The 22,537-nt window shown below is 44.5% G+C and overlaps 1 protein-coding gene across 1 annotated transcript in view; it reads left to right on the forward strand.

Annotated features, from left to right (window-relative positions):
* Window positions 1–22,537, forward strand: part of SLC15A5 (solute carrier family 15 member 5) — a 54,864-nt gene that overhangs the window by 18,865 nt on the left and 13,462 nt on the right. Inside the window, exons 3-7 of the mRNA XM_083461328.1 lie at window positions 2,146–2,315; window positions 6,753–6,973; window positions 9,186–9,372; window positions 15,329–15,517; window positions 18,550–18,681. Of these exons, the coding sequence (XP_083317454.1) occupies window positions 2,146–2,315; window positions 6,753–6,973; window positions 9,186–9,372; window positions 15,329–15,517; window positions 18,550–18,681 (899 nt within the window). The remainder of the gene's footprint in view (window positions 1–2,145; window positions 2,316–6,752; window positions 6,974–9,185; window positions 9,373–15,328; window positions 15,518–18,549; window positions 18,682–22,537) is intronic.

Raw genomic sequence — 22,537 nt, forward strand, 5'->3', positions numbered from 1 at the left:
TTGAGCCACCTTCAAGCCAAGCGAGATAAGCTCACAAGGCTTATTTTCAATACAAATGTGTGCCTCTGCGTACGTGTGTTTAATGGGAGCCGAAATGGTCCTAAGTAAATAAACAGCGTTGACATTTTCAGAGCTTTCAATGGTGACCTTGGGGAAACTCCGTTTCCTGGTGCTCCCGACATTTTGATACCACCCTGACAGCCGCCAAAGGGTTCTCGGTAGTGTTAAATTTACTCAAATTGGGTCTGTCATTGTTTTCTCCCCCTTTGGCTGCCTGCTGTCTGTATTCCGCCAGGCTCTCTTTGCGGATGTTCTGCTCTGCTCTGACTCATCCGCTGTCATTCTTTGCTCTAACAAGATGAAAGATGATTTTGCTCAAAGTTAAAGCCAACCTGGGGATTCTTATGGTCTCTCTGGGCTTCCGACTTGTAAAGGTTCTGCCCTGACCTTTGGAGTCCTTAAATAACTCTTGATCTCAAATTACTGAGTGGGGGGGAAAAAGCTTCAGAATTATGGCTGTCAGTATGATTAAAGAAATCTTAGTTGATTAATTGTATGAATTTTAATTGACTGATTATTGGACGAAAGCAACATGAACTTCCATAGGAAAAAAAAAAGATTGTTTTGGAGGAAGGAAAGCTTACTTTCTTTGTAGCTTGACGTCTATGTCAGAGATGTTAAGAGGAATTCTCTTCTATGTGGGGGAAAGGGGATGCCTCTTCTTCAGATGGCAATTGTCACTTGCAATTCTTGTATTTAAACATTTAAAAAAGCACCAGTGCCTGATTTTTAAAACTGGGGCACCTTTTTAACTGGTTGATTGACTAAACATTGCAGCAGATCAGCATATTTTCCCTCTAATAGCAAACTCTGGTGGTTGGGTGTCTGACTGTTTGGATGGGAAAACAACCTCCACAAATTGTAGGAGTTTCTGTTGTATTCACAAGATACATAGAAATCTATCTATCTATCTATCATCTATCTATCTATCTGTAAATATTGAAAAATACATTTCTTTGGTAGGTTCTCCCTTTTTCATTGCATATGCATCCCATTTCACCTGCATGATTTCGAACAATGAAGGCGGATGAAGAATGTCCGAGAGTAGGGGACGGTTGGCTCTGTTTTTAAAGTGTTGAGATGAATTCTAAATTAGTAGGATCATCTTATAGGTAGCGGGTGTTGCAGTTAGTGTTATCATATCATTACTGTAAAATAAATTGGATGCCGCAGTGGATTAGAAGCTGCAGCAGATTATGCTATTAGTTGGGGGGGGGTTATTGTGTGATTTGGTGATGCCAATAAATATTTGACTTCAATGCACTTGGAATTATTTTCTTCAACACTTATGCGACTCTTTGGCCAAACCATTCAGTTTCCTGGTTATAAACATAGAGGATATATGAAAACAGCCAACCAGGGAAGAGAACACAGAGGCACTTCTTAATGCCCATGCAATAATGGAGTACACTTATAAGATCTTGAAATAACAAAATTCCATCTGAGCTTCTAGGATGGTCTTTGTTGATTAACGGGAGTATTTTGGTGTAGCTTGGGAGTTGTTGCCTTAAATTTGGAACAGAAGGCACAGGACATTACCAACAATGGACCTGTTTCCCCCAAAACTATAGTCCAGAAAGAATGTAATTTTAGGCTGAAATGACTGGCAGAATCCAAGACCAGGGGAAAGAGACGGCGGAAGAATATTGGATGAAATTTAAAATTTATCTTAAGAAATATTGTAAAATTAATGAGTGCTAAAATGTTGCGGTTACAAAAAATAGGGGATTACAGCTGTAAAAGATTAAGTAAAAGAAAAGAATAAGGAAAAATTAGATAAAATTAAAGGGGAGAATTTGCTGAATTGGGAATTGGGATACAGAAAGGGGAGGTATGGGGAAGTCGGTGAAGTAAGTTTTAAGAAAAGAAGGATTCGAAATTATACATGTTTGTTTTTGTGTGTGTATGTTTGTTTTGTGTATTGTGTGTGTTTTTATAATTTGTGAAAATCCAATAAACATTTATCTAAAAAAAAGAATGTAATTTTAAAACAAACTGATATCTTCTAATGAATAATGGTTCTTCTTCCCATCCCTCCAAAAATGACTCTTGTGGACATTTCTTTTCTTTTCTTTTCTCCTGTAGGTTTTATTGGCTGGAAAATTTAAGTTCTGCCATTGTCTTGGTCATCATTTCATACATCCAGCAGTCGGTGGCCAAAAACCTTGGCTTTCTTATCCCCTTTGTGTCTGTCCTGATGGCGCTGATCACCATCCATATGGCACGCAGTGAAATGATTTACCAGCCCCCAAAAGGTAACCCAGTAAATTACGTGAAGAATCCTTGGTGGTGGTGGTTAAATTTGGGGCGCAGGAGAGAAAGAAAATCTTCGAAATTCTAAAAATTGCAGGTTTAAATCTATTTAATTTGTACTCGGGGGGTCCGAAAGCATATATTCCAGTGTGATATATTATTGCCGGGGTACGTATTGCAGCCTGGCATATCAAGGCCACCTGGGAAAGTCCTGGAGGCCCTGAGTATTGCCATTATGTCAGGGAACTGCCATCGGAGCCAGAGGGAGAGAGAGGGCTCCAGAGGGGTTTCGGAGAGCGTCCCGGAAGGGAGAGAAGCAGCACATCTTCTGGGGAAGGAAATCAGCATAGCACCAGTGGAGAAGGGGGGCAGATGGGGAATCGGCAAGGAGGCTCCATGACTCTTCACCAGTGACCAGCGGGGAGAGCACAGGTCCTCCGCTGCCCACACCCTCCCTGCGCAGAAGGCTTCCGCGCAGGGAGACTAGGCGGAGACTAGGCGTCAAAGAACTTCTTTGCTGGAAGAAGTTCAAGAAACGCCCACTGACGGATTCTGCCAGCGATTGAGACAGCCACGGGCGAGTGGCTGTCCAGACAGAAAAGGTTCACTCAGGCAACCCAGCCAGGTGTGGCGACCATTTACACACAAGCAACCCCTAGAACCATTACACATTAGCTTATGATGGTCATGAATCTACATTACAGTCCTGTGTTTGAAGGACAGTCTGTCAGTTTGCATTTACTTGGTGCTGAAAGTATTGATCTGGTGTGTAGAGATCTTTCCTATTCTAATTACAGTGGTACCTCGCAAGACGAATGCCTCGCAAGACAAAAAACTCGCAAGACAAAAGAGTTTTTGGTTTTTTGAGTTGCTTCGCAAGACGAAAACGTCTTGCAAGTTTGTTTCCTTATTCTTAAAACCGTTAAGACGGTTTCGCAAGACGAAAAATTTGCAAGACGAAAAAACTCGCAGAACGAATTAATTTCGTCTTACGAGGCACCACTGTAATTCAAGAGGGTTCTGGAGGCTTCTCTGTGTGATGTCGGAGCCAGCCATTACAAATGGTGCTTTTCAAGCATAAAATAATGACCCAGAGGCTAGCAATCTTTCCATAGACGGAGGGCAGCTCAATCATGCTTCTTCCCCTTCCTCCAGTCCGTTTATTCTTATTACCCTTTGTTCCTCTCCAGCCGCATGGCTGCATTCCAATGTCTCACGTTACCTACATCCGGTCAAGGCTTTAACCCACCCACAAACAATATAGGGTTACACTGCCCAGAGGGGGGGGAACATAACTCCATATGAGGTCATGCATTCCAATACATTGTAAAGCTCAGAGTGCTGGTCAGCCGAGGTCAGGGGGCACCCTGCAATATTACAAGCCTTTACCATGGCTATCTGACTCCCACAGTGTGAAAGAAACGAGCAGAAGGTTCATGATGTTTGGGTTATTCCTTCAGAGAAGCTGAGTACAGCTGGCTTAAACTGGTTCTGTTAACTCTTCTGTCAAGGTCTTGCTGACTATAAAAGTAAGACCAGAAGGAGCCTCAGTTTCACTTTCTCTTTCTATCTCTTTTCCTTCTGGTGTGGTGTTCTGTACAAAGTATGCTTAGTGTTAATGTTTAGACTTATTATAAGTTATTGTAAGTTTAAGTTAAGTCTGCTGCAACTGGATTTCTGATGGACAGTGCCAATCCTGAATGTACTGGATTTGTGACCATTATGCTCATTTGTCTTCAGTAGCAGTAAAGCTCTGCTGGATGAAATATTAACTGCCTCTGGTCTATTTTGGGGGAATCTTGCAATGTGTTTAAGTTTTTACTCTGCTAACTATACATTGGAGTTCTGCTCTGGCTCAATATTGAATAGAATTTCATAACACAGTCTGGCCCAAGTCCAGTTCAAAGATAAAGAAACCTAACAATGGAGGGAGGACATGGACAATTGACTAAATAGGGCCGCAGGCCACCTAGTCACAGTGTGACAATGCATGCTGGGCTTCCAACCAGCCACTCTAGTGGTGTCATCAGTGGAAGCAGGGCTGGCTCAAGACGTTTTGCTGCCCGAGGTGAAGGACAAGATGGCACCCTTCCATAAGGCATGTACAGAAGCCAAGTTGAATTGTAGTTGAACCTTACTCTGATACTGGTGAAAGGAGAGTATCTTCCACTGTACTTCTGGGCAGTAGGGTAGGGGTATTTCTGTCCCTTCCCCGCACCTCAGCATCTGCCACCTGAGGCAGCCTCAGTCTGCCTCATTGTAGGGCCGGCCTTAAGTGGAAGTGGTGCTGGACTGACTGGGTTTATTACCAGCCTTCTTCCAATCCATTTAATATCATTATATCTGCCTTTACCTTTTGGCTGCCTTTGCTGTTTGCATTCTGGGATGACAGAGAAGGCAGTAAGAACTTCTATGGCAGAACAGGCCCTTAAGTCTGTGTATTGTGTTGTTTTGACTGCCGGCAAGTATGCTAATGTCTTGGCGTTCTTCCCCATAATTGTTTAAAAATAAATCTTGTTAATTTCTGTTAATTTTTCAAGACAGCAAATAGAGTATATCTTGGCCACTAAGAACAGGACAAGACTTTCTTGAGAAAACACCACTCGTTTCTTCCCACCCCCTTGGTTACCTTCAATCTGGTATTTTGTTATATATAGCAGACGAAATGAGCAGTTTCGATTCTGCTGCTAACAAAGGTGCCTGTATTCCTTCCAGCCAGAATGGGGCATATAGGAAAGAGATACTGGAGGTTTGTTGTAGCAAACAAACAGCACTGTGCCAAAAAATTAAAATTAAAATAAATCTTGCACATTTTATTTCAACCATTCTTCATAAACTTATGAGAACAGAAATTGCATTGGAAAAATTATGAAAGAGGGGAACAAATTTTGGTGCAGCTTTCATAGGCGAGTATGGCTGCCTTCACCCTTAGAAACACTCCCATTGGACGGGTGGGAGTAACATGTGCAGTTGTTTACCACAATGCCTATGGCCAAACCTCACATTTGTAGCCAATAAAGTTGTGGCCTTATTTGATCCCAAACCAATATGCCATGTGTTGTCTAGTTATTTTCACCTTAGGGAAGAGGGTGGTCATGGGGCTTCGATACGCAAATGGTAATAGTGTAGTTAATCTTTAAAAATGAGTTGTTTAAGATCAGCCTGCGGATTTGTAGCAGCACTGGGATTTAAGTTTCCTAGGTTTGCATTCAGCGCTACTTCCTCTAGAATTGCACAAGTCTTCATTTTTGCTGCAGTTTGGTTTGCACTTTTTTTTGTTGCTGGCGTTCTTCTCCTGCTTCACTGTTTCCCTTTTAGGAGGCAGCTTGAGTGCTGCCTGGTTAGCTCCTTTCCCCCCTCTTCTTAATAGCTGAGTTTATAACCTTATTTTGGCTTCTTCCAATCAGATGAGTCGTCTGGAATTCTTCCCCCAAGTCAATAATTCAAGTCCATAGGTGACCTTAAAGAAATGATTGCGTTTTATTTTAAGGTAGCTTTTCTCTCCCTTTCCAAATGTGGGCCATGCATATGTCAAGCAGGGATTTCATTTGCATTTCTTCACCTAGCTGTAATTTTGACAATTGGCAATTGACCAAAGATTGGGAGAAGGGGAAGGGGAATCATCTAGAGAGCCATGTAGACTTTTTAAGAACTGTAATTAAGTAATATAGATTAGTTCAAGGTCAGAGGGATAGAATACTGGAGCCAAGATTTTTCAGGAGAAAGAGCGAGAAGGGAGGACTATCTCTTGCAATACATTTTAATCTGCTCCTGTAATGTAGCCACCAAAGTCCAACAACTGTGTGTATATTTGGGTATGTATGTATTAAACATATATACTTGCTACTCCAGAGCCAACTCCAATTTATATATGGAGCTGTAAAGGTAAAGGACCCCTGGATGGGTAAGTTCAGTCAAAGGCGACTATGGGGTTGCGATGCTCATCTTGCTTTCAGGCTAAGGGACATGGCGTTTGTCCACAGACAGCTTTTCGGGTCATGGGGCCAGCATGACTAAACCACTTCTGGTGCAACAGGACACCGTGATGGAAACCAGAGTGCACAGAAACGCCGTTTACCTTCCCGCTGCAGTGGTACTTATTTATCTACTCGCACTGGTGTGCTTTCGGACTGCTAGGTTGGCAGGAGCTGGGACAGAGCAATGGGAGCTCAACCCATCACACAGATTCGAACTGCCAATCTTCCAATCAGCAAGCTCAAGAGACTCAGTGATTTAGACCACAGTGCCGCTATTCGTACAGCTCTTTGCAAAGGTTTGTTAAGGGTCCTTGGTGTTGTCAGGAGGCCTCAGTTCCTTCCCAGAGTTGCAATCTCAGAAAATGTTGTGATAATTTTCCCAGGGGGTTGGGCTTCCAACTCTACAGTTTGATGATTCAATGACTCTGTTGTGGTTCATTGCCTTCTCTCACTTTTCCATAGGTAATGGCCTGTTGACAGTCTGTGGCATCATTGCTAATGCACTGAGAGTATGCTGTGTAAAATGCCGCTACTTCAGTGGGGATGTCACAAACTGGCTAGACCATGCCAAGGAGAACTACGGCGGCCAGTACAGCGAAACTCAAGTGGAAAGCACAAAATTGCTTGTCCGTCTCTTCCCTTTCATTGCCTTCCAAATCTTCTATAGGATATGTGTTGTACAGGTAAGGGTGTGACTCCTCGTAGTTCTAAATCCATTTTTTGAATTGCAATCCCAGAGGAGGCAGATTTATAATATAATGCATACCCTCCAAGACACTGCAACGAAAAATGGGAATGCCATCTTCCAGGGCCTCACTTCTGTGTAAATCACATGACCCACGTGAGATCGCAACCCCAGAAAAACATTTTTTCAGGCATGGCACCCAAAAACTTGTGTTTTGAGGTGCCACATGAGATTGCAGCCTGGAAAAGGCTTTTTTTTTCTGGGGTGAGATCATGACATGGTATTGTGATGCCCCCAATGGCCGTCATGCTCTTATGGGAAAACACTAGATTTCCCTGTTTTTCCAGGGCAATTGAAGGGCATAACGGCCACTATAGGTCATTGTACCACAAGATCCTGTCATACTTCAATGCTATGTCTGATTCAATCTAAAACTACTGTTTCGCTTATGATCTCGTAAATTTGAAAGGTGACCACTCACAGCCTTGTAATTTTGAAAGCGGGCAATGGCTGTGGTTCTACCAGGAACTGTCCTTGCAGGCTCTTTGGAGATGCGGCAGCAGATTCTGAAGTACTTGGAAGTATCTTGGAACTGACTTTTTAAGTGCCCTCTGCAGGGCAATATGGTTATAGGAAAAAAAAAGAGGGAATGAAATAATCAAGAGGTTGGAGCATATCTTTCTGGTGAGGAAAGGCAAAAACGCTTGCAACTTTTTAGGACAGAAAACCAAAAGCAAATTGTGAGATGATTTTTGGTTTGTAGGATTATGGCTGGTGATAGAGAAAGGATCCTCCATCCCTAATTCTAGAATTTGGGGTCCTACACTGAGGCAGCCTGGCAATGACTTCAGGACTGTGAAAAGGATGTTCTTCACACAATGCATAATCTGAATTTATAGAATTCACTTTCATGGAAGGAGGAGACAGCCCCTTGTGTTGGCAATCCTTACAAATAAATACCGTATTTTCCCCTCTATAACACGCAGATTTTTTCTCCTAAAAAGGAAGGGGAAATGTCTGTGCGTGTTATTGAGCAAATGTGTGGTCCCTGGAGCCGAAAAATCAGGCAAAAATCAAATCGCGCTTCACGGAGAAGGGAAACCTGAAAAGAGGAAGTGGCTGCTTTCCTGCATTCTGCCTCAGGGTCTTACTGCCCACCCTCCTCTGTTTCGTTGCTGTGTTTGCTGAAACAGAACAAAGAGCAGGGAAAGCCCCTCCCCTCCAGGCAAGCAGAGGGGAAAGCAGAGTTCCTCTCTGTGCTCCGGTGCTGCTGGGGGAGAGGGAGAGAGAGGGGGGGAGGGAGAGAGAGAGGGGGGCGGGAGGGAGAGAGGGGGAGGGGGAGAGAGAGAGAGAGAGAGAGAGAGAGAGAGAGATGGCTGGCTTGGGCGGGGAGAAACTTTTGCCTTTCTTTCCTCCCTCCCGTTAAATCCCTCTCCTGCATTCTTAGCCAGCTGCTTCTCTGCACACCCCTCTCATGTCCCTTCTTTATTTTTCCTTCACTCCCCACTTAAAATGTGGTTACAAAGCATAGATCCATATGGATCCTCAGGATCTTTGCATTGGGTCACCCCAAATTCACCAGATCACATAGCATGTCCATGGCTACAGCCTGCACCAAAAAAATCACGCACCCACTGTTGCCTGGGGCTGCAATGGTGCAAAAATGTGGTTACAAAGCATGGATCCACAGGGATTCTCAGGATCTTTGCATTGGGTCACCCCAAATTCACCATCAGATCACATAGCATGTCCATGGCTACAGCCTGCACCAGAAAAATCACGCACCCACTGTTGCCTGGGGCTGCAATGGTGCAAAAACGTGGTTACAAAGCATGGATCCACAGGAATTCTCAGGATTTTTGCATTGGGTCACCCCAAATTCACCATCAGATCATATGTCTGTGGCCACAGCATGAAGCACAAAAATGATACATCCACTGTTTCATTCAGAATGTTTTTTCCCTTGTTTTCCTCCTCTAAAAACGATGTGCGTGTTATGGTCAGGTGCGTGTTATAGAGCGAAAAATACGGTAAATAAATAAATTGTGCCTGCTCCAACCATAGCCTTCTCATTTCTCCTATATTGACCTAGAATAAAGCATTCACCTTTAAAATGGGCATGGACAAAACAGGGAGAACTGTTCCCCCTATAAACAGAAGCCGATTATGCCAACAAGCAAATGTTATGGTCTTTCCCCCTTTTGACGTAGATACCGTCAGGATATTATCTGCAGGCAATGAATTCAAATTTGAATCTGAATGGGTTTCTCTTGCCAGTAGCAGCCATGAATGTGATAAGCATCCTGCCATTCTTAATTCTGGTTCCTGTGCTGGAGTGTCTCAACACTTGTCTCTTTAGTCCTGAAACAAGTGGACGATTCTCTGCAGTCTGTATTGGTGAGTACTAATATACGCTAATTTTCATGTGCAAGAGCTATTGGTTTTTGTGTTTCTTGGCAGCCAAACAGTATTTATAAATTTAATGAATTGTTTTGAGGTGATGCAGAGGATCTGTTAACTAAAACGCTTGGGTATAATTGATCGTGGCTTCATTGATTCTTACCTTTCCTTGACAGTATATCTGTAAGGTGGTGCCTTCATTATTAAGCACGTCTTCAATACCTGAGCAATGTGTGGTTTTACGCTGGGAAAACATTACAATTGTTTTGTTCATTGCATTTTGCAGCTTTCCTTTCCTCCCAAAGAGATCTTAAACACCTTGTACCTTCACAACAATGCTTGCAAGGTAGTCTAGGCTGAGAGACAGTGGTAGGCCCCAAGTCATCCAGCAAACTCATGGCTGTGCAGAGATCTGACATTTTCTGCAAGCTACATGGAGAATTTTGTTGCTGGGTCGCCAATATCAGTACTGTAAATAAATAAAACTAAATATGGGTTTTCCGCATCTAAGCCCAATGTTTTGCCACCAGCTTCGCTAAACACCACCTTGCACTGAATGAAGAAGTACGGGGGTGGGGGGAACATCATCTGAAAAGGGATCTATTAACACCTTTCAGGGAAGCAGAATTGGCACCAGAGGTCAGACCTTCATAGACTACGTTGGCAACTCTATCTTCCATCCTATCAGTCCCAATGGGCAACAGTCAGTAATGTCATTCAAGCGTAGTGTAGACGAAATGGGGGAGGATGTGATTGCCACTCCATACCTCCCCATCATTTCTGACAAGAGCTGCCCAATAGTGTAATGGGCTCCCTTTGAAGATGGTGGACTCTCCTTCATGGAAGGTTTGTAAACAGAGGTCTGGGATTCTTTGGCTGCGATTCCTGCATTGTGTGGCAAGTTCCCACCTCCCCCCAGCAAAAATAAAGACACAAGACAACATAATTAAGGTTAATGGGCTAAAATTGGCCACAACTTTATTTGTTACAGGTGATGAGCGGTATTGGCCTTAGGCATTGGTCCTAACGACTATCCGGCTTCAGTCTGTCAGCCTGAAGGCTGGGAAGGGTTAACACCAGCAGGGGTCACCTGGCCTCCATAGGCTTCGGACGTGGCCACGCCCCCTGGAGTCCTTTACCGGACTACCCTTCATTATCCGGAGGAGGTGATGGCGCTCCCCCCCATTCATCTACATAACAATACCCCTACCAATGCCTAACCGCCACTCGAGCGAAGCTCGCCGCCAATACCCTCAGACCTGCAACCAATCCCTAATCCCAGCAGATATGTCAGCCAGCCAAACATCGTTTCCGTCATTGGAAAGATGTACGCCATCCTCGCAGTAGAGGGCCACCTTGCTGTATTGGATGTTGGGGTGGTCAATGACTCGTCCCCCCAGCTCTGCCACTCTACGAGCCACCGAGCGTTCCAGAATCTTTCTGGATTTGTTTATAGCAATAGGGCATCTGCAATCCCTCCAAATGTGCCTTTCCAATAGTGATGACCAAATTATGACCAGCTTAGGAAAAGAAATCCTCAGTTCATAAAAATCATTGTAAATGTTCCACATTATGTCCACGTCCTTCCTATAAGCCAAATCATTTTCTCCCAATTGGATAACTAAAGCATCCGGTGGGCCTTCTTTGGCGACTCTAGCTTTTACTGCCGGCAGGAATTTCGCCCAACGCATTCCATGGCGGGTGATTCAGGAAATCTCCAAGAGGACGCTCCTCTGCCGTGCTTGCCTTAAATGTGGCAAGCCACACCCCCTGAGCCAGCCAATTGGCTGGCCAGGGAAATGACGCAGCAGAGGATCCCCTGTTTGTGCGGGGCTGGGAGCCAGCCTCCGCGCGAGTGTTGGGGGCGTGAAGCCCGCAACACCACCTCCTCCCAAGGTCGGCAGTGGCTTTGCAGAGGGTTGGACTAGATGACTTTGTGATTCTATGAATTCGATGATTCACCAACCCATTCATTTAGCTCTTCTTCTCGCAGCCGGCTGCTCCACCAGGCGGCAAATGTATTTTTTGGATTGGAAACTATGGATGTTGGGGGGGGGGTGTTCTCAAAATAATATGCTTGTACTGCCTTCCCAGCACTACCATGTCATCCACTGAAAGACATTTGATCCTACTCCAAAGGGCATGACAGTCTTTTGCATGCAATTTTCACATTTAGACCTTGCCTAAAGCACCGAATATATTTGCTCCAATTTGGAACCTTCTGAATATTTAGGCGCAGCTGTGTGTTTTGGGAGTGAGAATAGGATTCTATTTGTGGCCTGCTTCCTGGTCTTCAACTGCACTGTTGACCAGGGTTGTTACACGAAAGAATCCTCATCCCATTCTGTTGAGTTATGAAGGAGAAGTATGGAGGGGAAAGTGATAATCCGTCAAACTTCAATCCAAGCAATGGTCTGGTGAACTAGAGGTGGGGAAAATGTCTCCAATACAGATGCAATCAAACACCTATGCATAGTATAGGGTAGTGGCAAAGGCACCAAAGTCCCTGGTTCAAATCCTGCTCCTGCTGCATGATCACAAGGTGGCCTTGGGACCAAGACTCAGTTTCAGCTTCCACCAGCACTGTCTGCAATTTGAGGATAACCTTGACCTGACTTACAGGTAGGGATGGGGGATAGATTCACTTTGAATTTTAATAGGAACTTATCTAACTCTGACTTCTGAAAACATTGTCCACACTTCTACTCATCCCACTGCTTTCTCCCAGGGAAAATCCGCTCTTTACTGCTGACTCGGAACAATAACAACAGCAATAATTTATTAATTGTATCCAACCCTGCTCATTTGACTGTGTTGCCCCAGCCACTCTGAGCAACCCTGATGAGCGGACATCAATCATTTTTTCCCATGGGTTGACATTTGCTCCGATCCAGCAGTAAAGAGTAAGGGAAGTGGCAGGGCAAACAAGAAGATGCTTGGACCCATGCCTGGAGAGCACTGGACAAGTGGAAAACCTCAAGATGAGCCCTTAGGCTAGAATCAAGGTGCTGATTCTGGTGTATAAATCCCTAGACAGCCTGGAGCCTCCATACCTGAAAGATCATCTCACCCCTTATATACCCAGCTGATTACTGCATTCTGCAGGTGAGACCCTCCTGCAATGCTGTGCACAGTGTAGGAATTGGGCTTACAGTGGAATTCCCTCCTCTTGAATATTAGATAGGCACCACCTCTGTTGACTTTTTGACCACCTACTGTGAAGATCTTTCTCTTCCAGCAAGTTTTTAAGTAGAGATCTTCACCAGTCTGCATCTGTGCTGCAATTGTTTTTAAGATGCCTCATCATTTGTGTGTTTGTCACCCTGGTCTCCTTTGGAAGGAAGCGTGGGACAGAAATTTAAGAAATAGAACCATATATATCAAATAAGATGAGCCTTCCAAGCACTGGTTTGGACCATGAACTTGCATCCTTGCATTGTCTTGTCTTATCTCAATAATAATAATAATAATAATAATAATAATAATAATAATAATAATATTTTTATTTATACCCCGCCCTTCCCGGTTCAAAAACCGGGCTCAGGGCGGCTAACAACAAATTTAAAACACATTGAAACACTTAATTATAAAAGCAGCATAAAATACAGTATAAAAACATGAATGACAATAAAAATCAAAAATTAATTAGATAATCCCCAGGGCTAGCTGGCTGAATTGGTCCTACTTGGGCCAGCGAGGAGGCCAGGGGAGAATTAGCTGTGGGGTCTCAGAGCGGGTGATCTTCATAAAGCGGGAGGGGGAGGGAAGAGAAGGGAACAATAAGGGAAGGGAAATAAAAGATCAGGCTGAATTCAAATTAAAGGCCAGGCCAGCTCTGTCTTACAGGCCTGACGGAAGAAGATTAAATCCTGAAGGGCCCTAGTCTCATGGGACAAAGCATTCCACCAGGTCAGAGCCATCACTGAAAAGGCCCTGGCCCTGGTGGAGGATAGCCTGACTTCCTTAGGGCCTGGGACCTCTAAACTATGGTTATTCATGGACCTTAGGGTCCTCTGCGGGGCATACCAGGAGAGGCAGTCCCGTAGATACGAGGGCCCTAAGCCCTCGTTGAGGTTTCCAACACAGGGGTTCCTTTTGACCTCAGTGCTAAGATTCAGTGAACACAGGGAAGAGATGCAAATTTCCACCTTTCTGCATGAATTTAACAACTGAGCTGCTCATCCAGTTTGAAACTCTTCCCATCCTGCCTCGCAGTTTAAAACAGACGTGCACACTTAGGAATTGATGTTTCCTGTTCTCCTAGTATTTAATTCAGGACCCCAATTGCATGTGGTGCAGCCAGTGCCAAAAGACAGGAAGTATTAATCTGACTAGAATTAGCCTCATTAAGTTTGTTGTAAAGCTTTGTGCAAAGTAGAAGTGCATGGAACAGAAGGTGGCAATTACTTGGGATTTTGAAATAAAACAGTTTCTCCACTGAACCGTAGGAAAGAACGTTCAGATAGCAATGATGGTGGTTCTCCAAGTTGCGCCTTGGAAGTTCTGAAGTCTAATGATGCTGCAAAAGTTTGAGAGGTTAAACATTTCAAAAGGTATCTGGTGTGGCACTGCGAAAGCTTTTTAGAAAAGAATGTCTGAGAGGTTATAGTTAATGGGCATAAGAAGAGAAGCTAACCCTGGAATGCTTTCTTTGGTAAGTAAGTGGAAGAATCCTGGGCAGGTTGTGGACCTTCGAGAGAAGATGTGATGCTCTGTCAAGTTGTCATGGCTCAGATGGAAGGAATCTGGTCCTACCACCCTATCTGGGTTATCTTACTGCAGGAACCTTTTTCCCTTTAAGGGCCACAGACCTTATTGGGGAGCCCCATACTTGTGGTGGGTGGAGCCAGAGGAGAATGTGGGTGGGGCAATGGATGTCTACAACAACCAAGTATGTGTGTACACATACTTGCACACACCTCTGTCTCTACCTTCCAGTCAGGCAAAAGCCCCCCAAAAGAGGGTCAGGGGCTGGATCTACTATGAAACCAATGAATCTTAAGCTTCCAGACCCTCCAAGTGTCCCTATTTTCCAGGGACAGTCCCAAATTTACAGAAACCATCCTGGTTTCTGATTTGAGCCTAGAATGTCCCACTTTTCCTTACGCTGGCCCTATTTTCATCAGAGAAATGTTGGAGGGTATGGAAATGACCCCTGTGCCAAGGAAATATGTAACTGTGCAACCTTTAGAAGACATCTAAAGGCAGCCCTAGATGAGGAGGTGCCGTGCCACCATTCCACAATGCTACAGAGGTGCCGTGATGCATCAAAGTGGTGCCAGAACTCAGTTCCGGTGAGTTCTAGGTGGGAAAAAAAAAATTTCTTCCAGTAGCACCTTAAAGACCAACTAAGTTAGTTCTTGGTATGAGCTTTCGTGTGCATGCACACTTCTTCAGATACACTGAAACAGAAGTTGCCAGATCCTTCTATCCTTCTTAGAAGGATCTGGCAACTTCTGTTTCAGTGTATCTGAAGAAGTGTGCATGCACACGAAAGCTCATACCAAGAACTAACTTAGTTGGTCTTTAAGGTGCTACTGGAAGAAAAAAAAATTTTTATTTTGACTATGGCAGACCAACACGGCTACCTATCTACTAGTGGGAAAAAAAGTCATAGATAGGTAGGTAGGTAGCCAGGTGAAGGACAGAGGGTGTTTATCTGTGGAGATGTGATGTTTGGGAACAAAGCCAGAAGTGAGGCCCCACTCCTGCTAGCCATGGGTGGCCTACATGCAAGTAGACATGTGACTAGAGTTGCCCTGTTTGGTGAGAAATGACCTCCTTTTGGAGGCTGAAAATCTAGGATTGCAGACATTCAGTTCTGAGTTTCTAATATTTATCAGAGTACAAATGGAGTGTGTTCATTGTCTTCCAGTATATCAGGTGCAATTCCAAAAGCAAGGTATGGTTTTATAAATGATTCTGTGCCTGCTTTGTGCCTTTTTGTACCCAGTTGTAGGTTACGCATCTGCCACCCTCTCTGTCATGGTTGCTGGGTTTTTAGAGGTACACAGGAAGCATTTCCCTTTGGTGGAACAGACTCTTTCAGGCAAAGTCCTCCTCGTCTCCTCCATGCCGTGCGTCCATCTGGCCCCACAATACATCTTCCTCGGCTTGGCAGAAGCTCTGGCAACTCCCACCTGTAAGGGGACTCTTTTGTTTCGTTTCCTAGCCTAAAAAGCAACCGGCTTCAGCGCAGGATGACATCTGTTTGAACAGGGACAGCCAAAGCACCTTCCGTCGCAATCTTCGCCCCTGGCGCTGTTCCACAGCCTCTCTGAGCAGTCTCATTCATCACTGGCATGGAAAGAGTTTAATTTGTCATTCTTGTGGTTGCTGCTCGCCGAACAAGTGTTCTTTGCGGTCATGAGAAAATCCTTCATTTACTACCCCCAGTGGGACTTTCCATCCATTTAGAGAAAGGCAGGACCTCCCATGCTAGAGCGGAAAGCAAGTTCAGAGATGCCACCCCATGGGGCTCAGCAGCCAAGAAGATGTCCTTCCCTGTAGTAGTAGTAGTAGAGAACCCGTGTGGTGTAGTGGTTAAGAGCGGTGGACTCGTAATCTGGTGAACTGGGTTCGCTTCCCCGCTCCTCCACATGCAGCTGCTAGGTGACCTTGGGCTAGTCACACTTCTCTGAAGTCTCACAGGCTCACTCACCTCACAGAGTGTTTGTTGTGGGGGAGGAAGGAAAAGGAGAAATGTTAGCTGCTTTGAGACTTCTTAGGGTAGTGATAAAGCGGGATATCAAATCCAAAATCTTCTTCTTCTAGTAGTAGTAGTAGTAGTCATTTATATGATCTGACTGGGTTACCCCAGCCACTCTGGGTGGCTTCCAACAAGTTAAAATGCAGTAAGACATCAAACATTAAAAAGCTTCCCTATACAGGGCTGCCTTCAGATGCTTTCTAAAAGTCAGATGTTTATTTCCTTGACATCTGATGGGAAGGTGCTCCACAAGGTGGGTGCCACTACCAAGAAGGCCCTCTGCCTGGTTCCCTGTAACGTCACTTCTCACAGTGAAGGAACTGCCAGAAGGCCCTCAAAGCTGGATCTCAGTGTCAGGGCTGAATTATGGGAGCAGAGATGCTCCTTCAGGTATACAAGGCCAAGGCCATTTAGGGCTTTAATGATCAGCACCAAAACTTTGAATTGTGCTCAGAAACATACTAGGAGTCAATGAAGATCCTTTAGGAGTGGTATGAGCCACTCCTTAGCAGCCACTCCCAGTCTAGCTGCCACATTCTGGATTAGCTGTAGTTTCTGAGTCATCTTCAGAGGTAGACCCACGTAGAGTGTAATAGTTCAGTGTCAATTGAAGGCTTGACCTGGAGGCTTTTCCTATGGGTCAGTCTCACACAGCGGCACCCATATTGAATGCTACGGATTTAATGCAGGATTAGGAGAACCTGTAGCTCTCCCAGTGCTGTTGGACTACAGCTTCTCTATCCCTGACAACTGGCCATGCTGAATGAGGTTGATGGGAGTTGGAGTCCAACAGCATGCAAAGAAGAAGAAGAAGAAGAGTTTGGATTTGATATCCCGCTTTATCACTACCTGAAGGAGTCTCAAAGCGGCTAACATTCTCCTTTCCCTTCCTCCCCTACAACAAACACCCTGTGAGGTGAGTGAGGCTGAGAGACTTCAGAGAAGTGTGACTAGCCCAAGGTCACCCAGCAGCTGCATGTGGAGGAGCGGGGAAGCAAACCCGGTTCACCAGATTATGAGTCCACCGCTCTTAACCACTACACCACACTGGTGGTGCAAAGGGCTGCAGGCTCCTCATTCCTGATCTTTCTAAGGGCAAATGGTGGGACAGGTTCCAAGTTAAGAGCTGTCAGGGACTGGCTGGATCACGAGAAGTGGTGGGAGGCACCAGAACCCCCAAGGGGAACCCCAGAGGACAAAGGTAGGGTTGCCATATTTCAGAATGTGAAAATCCAGACAGAAAAGTTGTTGAGCTGCTTCTGCAAAAACATTTTTTAAGGTTTTAGAGCTATTTCCCCCCAGAAAACCACTTCCAATCTGGGTTGGCATATGTCTGGATTTATGTCCAGATTTTCCCAGACATTTCAGGGATGTACGCCCGGACTCAGTTCCCAACAGCCAAATCCCGCGTATGTCTGGGAAATTCTGGACGTATGGCAACCCTAAGAAAGGCTCAGAGCCCAGGAATTGATGGTGGGACACTAGGGGGAAGTAAGAGGGAGAAGAATGGGAGTAGTTCTTGGATTCTGAAGGGGCAACAGGATTTAGTGAGCAGGGAGAGTCTGTGACAGGGAGCAGTTCTGACTCAGAGGCTGAAGCAGAGGAGGAGACAAGAGGCTGCTGAAGAGTACGGGGAGCCTGCCTCTCCTACTGAGACAAGCTCCCCTCCCCCCCTTGTCTCCAGGGATTTGAAGAGTGATGCGTAGGATGGAACAGAGATTGGAGATGCCCAGACGCAGTTTGAGACTGCTTGGGAAACATCTGGCAGAGGAGGAGCGTTAAAAGGGGAAGAAGGCAGGGACCGCCAGTCCTGGCAACTGCTCCACAGGGCAAGACCTATTGAGACTGTTGCTGAGTGTATGGTTGTTCCCTTAAATTGCCTTTTTCAGCTGACCTGCATCTGACTCCAGCTGACTGACAAGAGCAAACAAAGGACCCCCACCCAGAACGATCCCTGAATTGCAGTTTTGCCTCTGTCCCCTCCTGAGTACATGGAGCTTAATTTACCTTAAGCAATATTTGGGCATTGGGTATTTGTTTTGAAATTGGGGATTTGTTTGCTGCCCTGGGCCCCTTCGGAGGAAGGGCAGCATATAAATCCAATACAGTGGACGCTCGGGTTGTGAACGTGATCCGTGTGGGGTGCATATTCGCAACCCACAGCATTTGCAACCTGCAGCAGCACGTCTGCACACACGCGGGTTGCGATTCGGCGCTTCTGCACACGCGCAATGTGCAATTTAGCGCTTCTACGCATGTGCGACCGCCGAAACCCAGAAGTAACCCGTTCCGGTACTTCCGGGTTTCGGCGGTCCGTAACCTGAAAAAACGCAACCTGAAGCGTCTGTAACCCGAGGTATGACTGTACATAAAATATCGCTCCCAGCAGGCAGTTGTGATAATGCCCCATTGCACCCCGACCAGAGATTCACGTCCTACCTATTTCTTTTCATTCTTCTTCAAAGGTTCCTTCATTACATACAAGTTTGTGCCGGGCAGAATTCGTGGAGTTGCCTTGCAAGCCTTGACTTTCTTCAATGGAGCTGGCTGCATCATGGAGGCTTTACTTGTTCAAGCAGCTTACACCGCCTCACAAGGTAAAACAGCCTTTAAGCCGAGTGAAGATGGGTGCCTTCCTTCCTCCCTCTCTCCCACCCCACCCAGCACTGCTCTCTCAGTAGGGATTTTTACCCTCTTCCTATTGGCCATTGACTTCCATTAGACGCACATAACAAAATCTAGCTGCCAGCAGTGTATTGATCTCTTTTTCGTGATTAAGGTAGGTCACTAAGTTGCAGTCGGATTCATCAAAATGTAATGAATCATTCCTATTTTGATAGGTGGAATAATTAGTGTGGGTGGCATTTATTTATATATTATACAGGACTTCCTTCTCTTCCACTTGGAAAATGAGCTAGGGATTCTCAGGTTACACTAGAATACCAGAGCAGGTTTTTCCCCCTCACATATGTATACAAAGGATATTTATTTGCCAAATAATTGTTTAAACGAGAGTTGAGCTAAGGATGAGCAAAATACCAGAAATCACATTCTTTTCTCAGAGCTTCTTATGAAACCTAAAACTACCCTGAAGGTGTATTCAGTCTGGAGAGGTGCATTAATTTTACCACTCTTACATTATTTTGGATTCATTTATTATAGACAATTCTGATTTAATTCATTTCAGTTGCATTTCTGTGACCAGGGATGCTAAAGTTGAGAAACTAAGCCAGTCTTCCTGAGCCTGGTGTCTTCCACATTGGTAGGGGACGTAGTCCAAAATAGTATTAGTAGTCCTAGACTAAAAACTAGAAAGGATCTTTGCAAATTCCTAAGTGGAAAGGTTTTGATCTACACCTCTTGGGCACAGTATCTTCCAGATGTTCACCATACCTGAATGCTCACTGGGGTTTATGGGGGGTGAAGTCCAACAAAGTTTCAACATTTGGAGAGCACCACAGTGGGTACCCCTGTCTTCCTGTGCATATTGGATCTTTGCTGCCGAGCAAATTTTGCACATCTCTGAATATTGCAGCACAATTCTTAGTACTTTGGGTGTATCAAAATGCACATTTAAATATGTATTTTGAGAGGTGGGTTTTTTTAACAAGAAAATGCAGCTTAATGTAGAAACACAAGCTCTAAAAGTGGAGTGGAGATCTTTACAAAAAATATGAGCATTAAGCATTGCCATGGTATAGGAGGACAGGTGGTGTTAAGAACCTGAGAAGAGCTTGCTGGATCACTCTTTCAACTTGGTTTATGTTAAAGTCACTAATAATATGAAGTTGGCAAGGGGTGAGGTCAGTTTGGAGGATACCCTGAGGGTGCAAAGTGGGGGCTGACCTTCTGAAGAGAGTCCTGGCGGCTGCATAGAGAAGCCTGGAGTTCGTACATTTCAAGAAATGTAATTATATTTAAAGTAGTAATATCTATGCTGTAGGAGAGATTTCCACCCATCATCTGCCAACTTTGACCCTTCCCTTTAACAAGAAGTGTCCATCGCATTGCGGCTTAGCAACTTGAGCGTACCCTTGCACATCTCTTTCAGTTTCACTTTTGGTTTATAGCAAGGACGTCCAATTCCCAGCGTAGACAGACGTCTACTCCCAGGAAAAAAACCTGCCAGTGATCTACCCATTGGGGGGGGGGTTGCTGAGCTTTCTTTAGGGGAGCAGGTCAAAGTTGTTGAGAGTTGGGGACTCACCAACAACACAACTGCTAACAGACGAACACAGCGCTACAGCAGACAACAAAGGAACTCGCACTAGACCAGACCTCCTCAACCTTGGCCCTCCAGATGTTTTGAGACTACAATTCCCATCATCCCTGACCACTGGTCCTGCTAGCTAGGGATCATGGGAGTTGTAGGCCAAAAACATCAGGAGGGCCGAGGTTGAGGAAGCCTTCATTAGACCAGGGAAAGGCCAAGGGGGGAGGAGCCATGATTCTAAACAATGCAAGCGATAAGTATCAACCACGATCATCCGGGGAGCCACCTGTCGATTGCGGTCATCCGGTTGGACAGCCCTGGTTTATAGAAATTTTGAAAAAGCCACTAACAGCTTTTTAAAGTTGCATAGCTTTTAGAGGAGCACTGTCTCTTAAACTCTCTGGAACATCTTGAGATGCCAGAGTGGTTCCAGGGAGTTGGGTTGCACTAACAAAGGAGGCAACCCAGAGTTTACCTATTTTTCACACTGTGGAATGTTAGAGGAGGCGATGCTCTGAGAGTACCAGGTACTGTTTGTATCAAATATCTATTGACATGCTGTTATTTGTTAAATGTGAAGCAATTTTTGTGAAACCGCTGCCAGCATTTGCCTCTTGAATCACCCATTTGACCTGCTTCTCTAGCCAACCCTGCAACCTGGCCATCCACAAATTTAGGAGGAAAACTGTTAAACTTTTTTTCTCTCTCTCTCTCAAGGCAACATACTTATGGTTCTCCCGTTTTATCTTACCAACCCCCAGTGAGCTAGGAACAGAGGAATCTGCCTTATACTGAATCCACACCATGGGCCCATCAGGTCAGAACTGTCAACACTGGCAGGGACTCTTCGAGATTTCCAGGCCCTACGAGGATACACCAGGGATTGAACCTGGGACCTTCAGTTTGCAAAGTGTATGTGCTACCCTTGAGCAATGACCTTTCCTCAGCCTAGGGTAGGGTAGGCTGAGAGAGAAAAGGAGGAGGACAGGGAGCCTGGCACTGTCACCCAGTGTGCTTTGCGTCTCTGAGTAAGAATTTGAACCTGGGTCTTCCTCATTCTAGTGCATACCGCTCAACTGTCCCAATTTAAATGGGGCACTCCAAAATTAACTCCAGCTTCTGATCCTCCCCCCCCCATTTGTTTATTTGATTTTACATACTCAAATTTACAATCATACCACAACACCTTCCATAAGTACAAGATTCCCACGAATCTCTGGAATTCCCTCCTCCCCATCTGTGGGTCCCATTGTCAAACCTTTTCTACTGCATCTTTGATAATAATCCAAATTTTTTAATATCTCCATTGTATCCATAGTTCTTGTTACATTATAAGTGTTATTGCGATCCCACTAGCAATTTTAACTGTTTACACTGGTCTCCAAGGTAACTTGTAAATTTCCCCTGTTCCTTATGAAAATTTTTGTCTTCCTGGTTTTTCCGGTCATTTTTGCCATTTCAGCATAGTCCAACAATTTGATCTGCCATTCTTCTCTGATAGGGACTTGTCTTCTTTCCACCTCTGGGCTAGCAGCATCCTAGTTTTAAATTTTGATAGGTTTGGGATCTTAAGGCTGCTCTTAGTTTTGCCAACTCTATGTATTCACTTAGCTTACAAATCCATTCTTCTTTAGAGGGTATAGCCTCACTTTCCCATTTGCTGGCTAAAACTATTCTAGCTACTGCTGTGGCATAGAAAAAAAATCTTTTCTTTTCTTTTTTTTAGAAATTTTTATTGGATTTTACAAAATATAGAAAAAGTACAAAGACAAGGACAAGAGAAAGATAAAAACACAAATGCATACTACAAAATACAACAATACACACATTTTGCACAGAAATACAAAATACAAAAATACATACATTAAAAACTAATAATAAAAAGAAAAAGCACATATAAGAAAAACACAAAAATTCCTTCTTTCTTAATTTTAGAACTTAAATTCACATATTCTCCTGACTTCCTCACATCCCCCGTTCTTGTATCCCTTTTCAAAGTTAGTTCAGCAAATTCATAGCCCGTTAATTTACCTGTTGTTGGTTTAATCTTAGATTTTATCTTGTTGCTAGAACGCCCACAATTCATTTCAATGTCATCAACATTCAGAAATTTTACAATATTTCTGCAAATAGATTTTGAATTTCCCCCAATCTTCTTCCACTGAGTCTTCTCCCTGGTCTCGGATTCTGCCAGTCATCTCCGCCATCTCCATGTAGTCCATTAGTTGCATCTGCCAGTC

Source organism: Podarcis liolepis, assembly GCF_965112155.1.
Source record: "Podarcis liolepis genome assembly, chromosome: 10".
Taxonomy (NCBI): domain Eukaryota; kingdom Metazoa; phylum Chordata; class Lepidosauria; order Squamata; family Lacertidae; genus Podarcis; species Podarcis liolepis.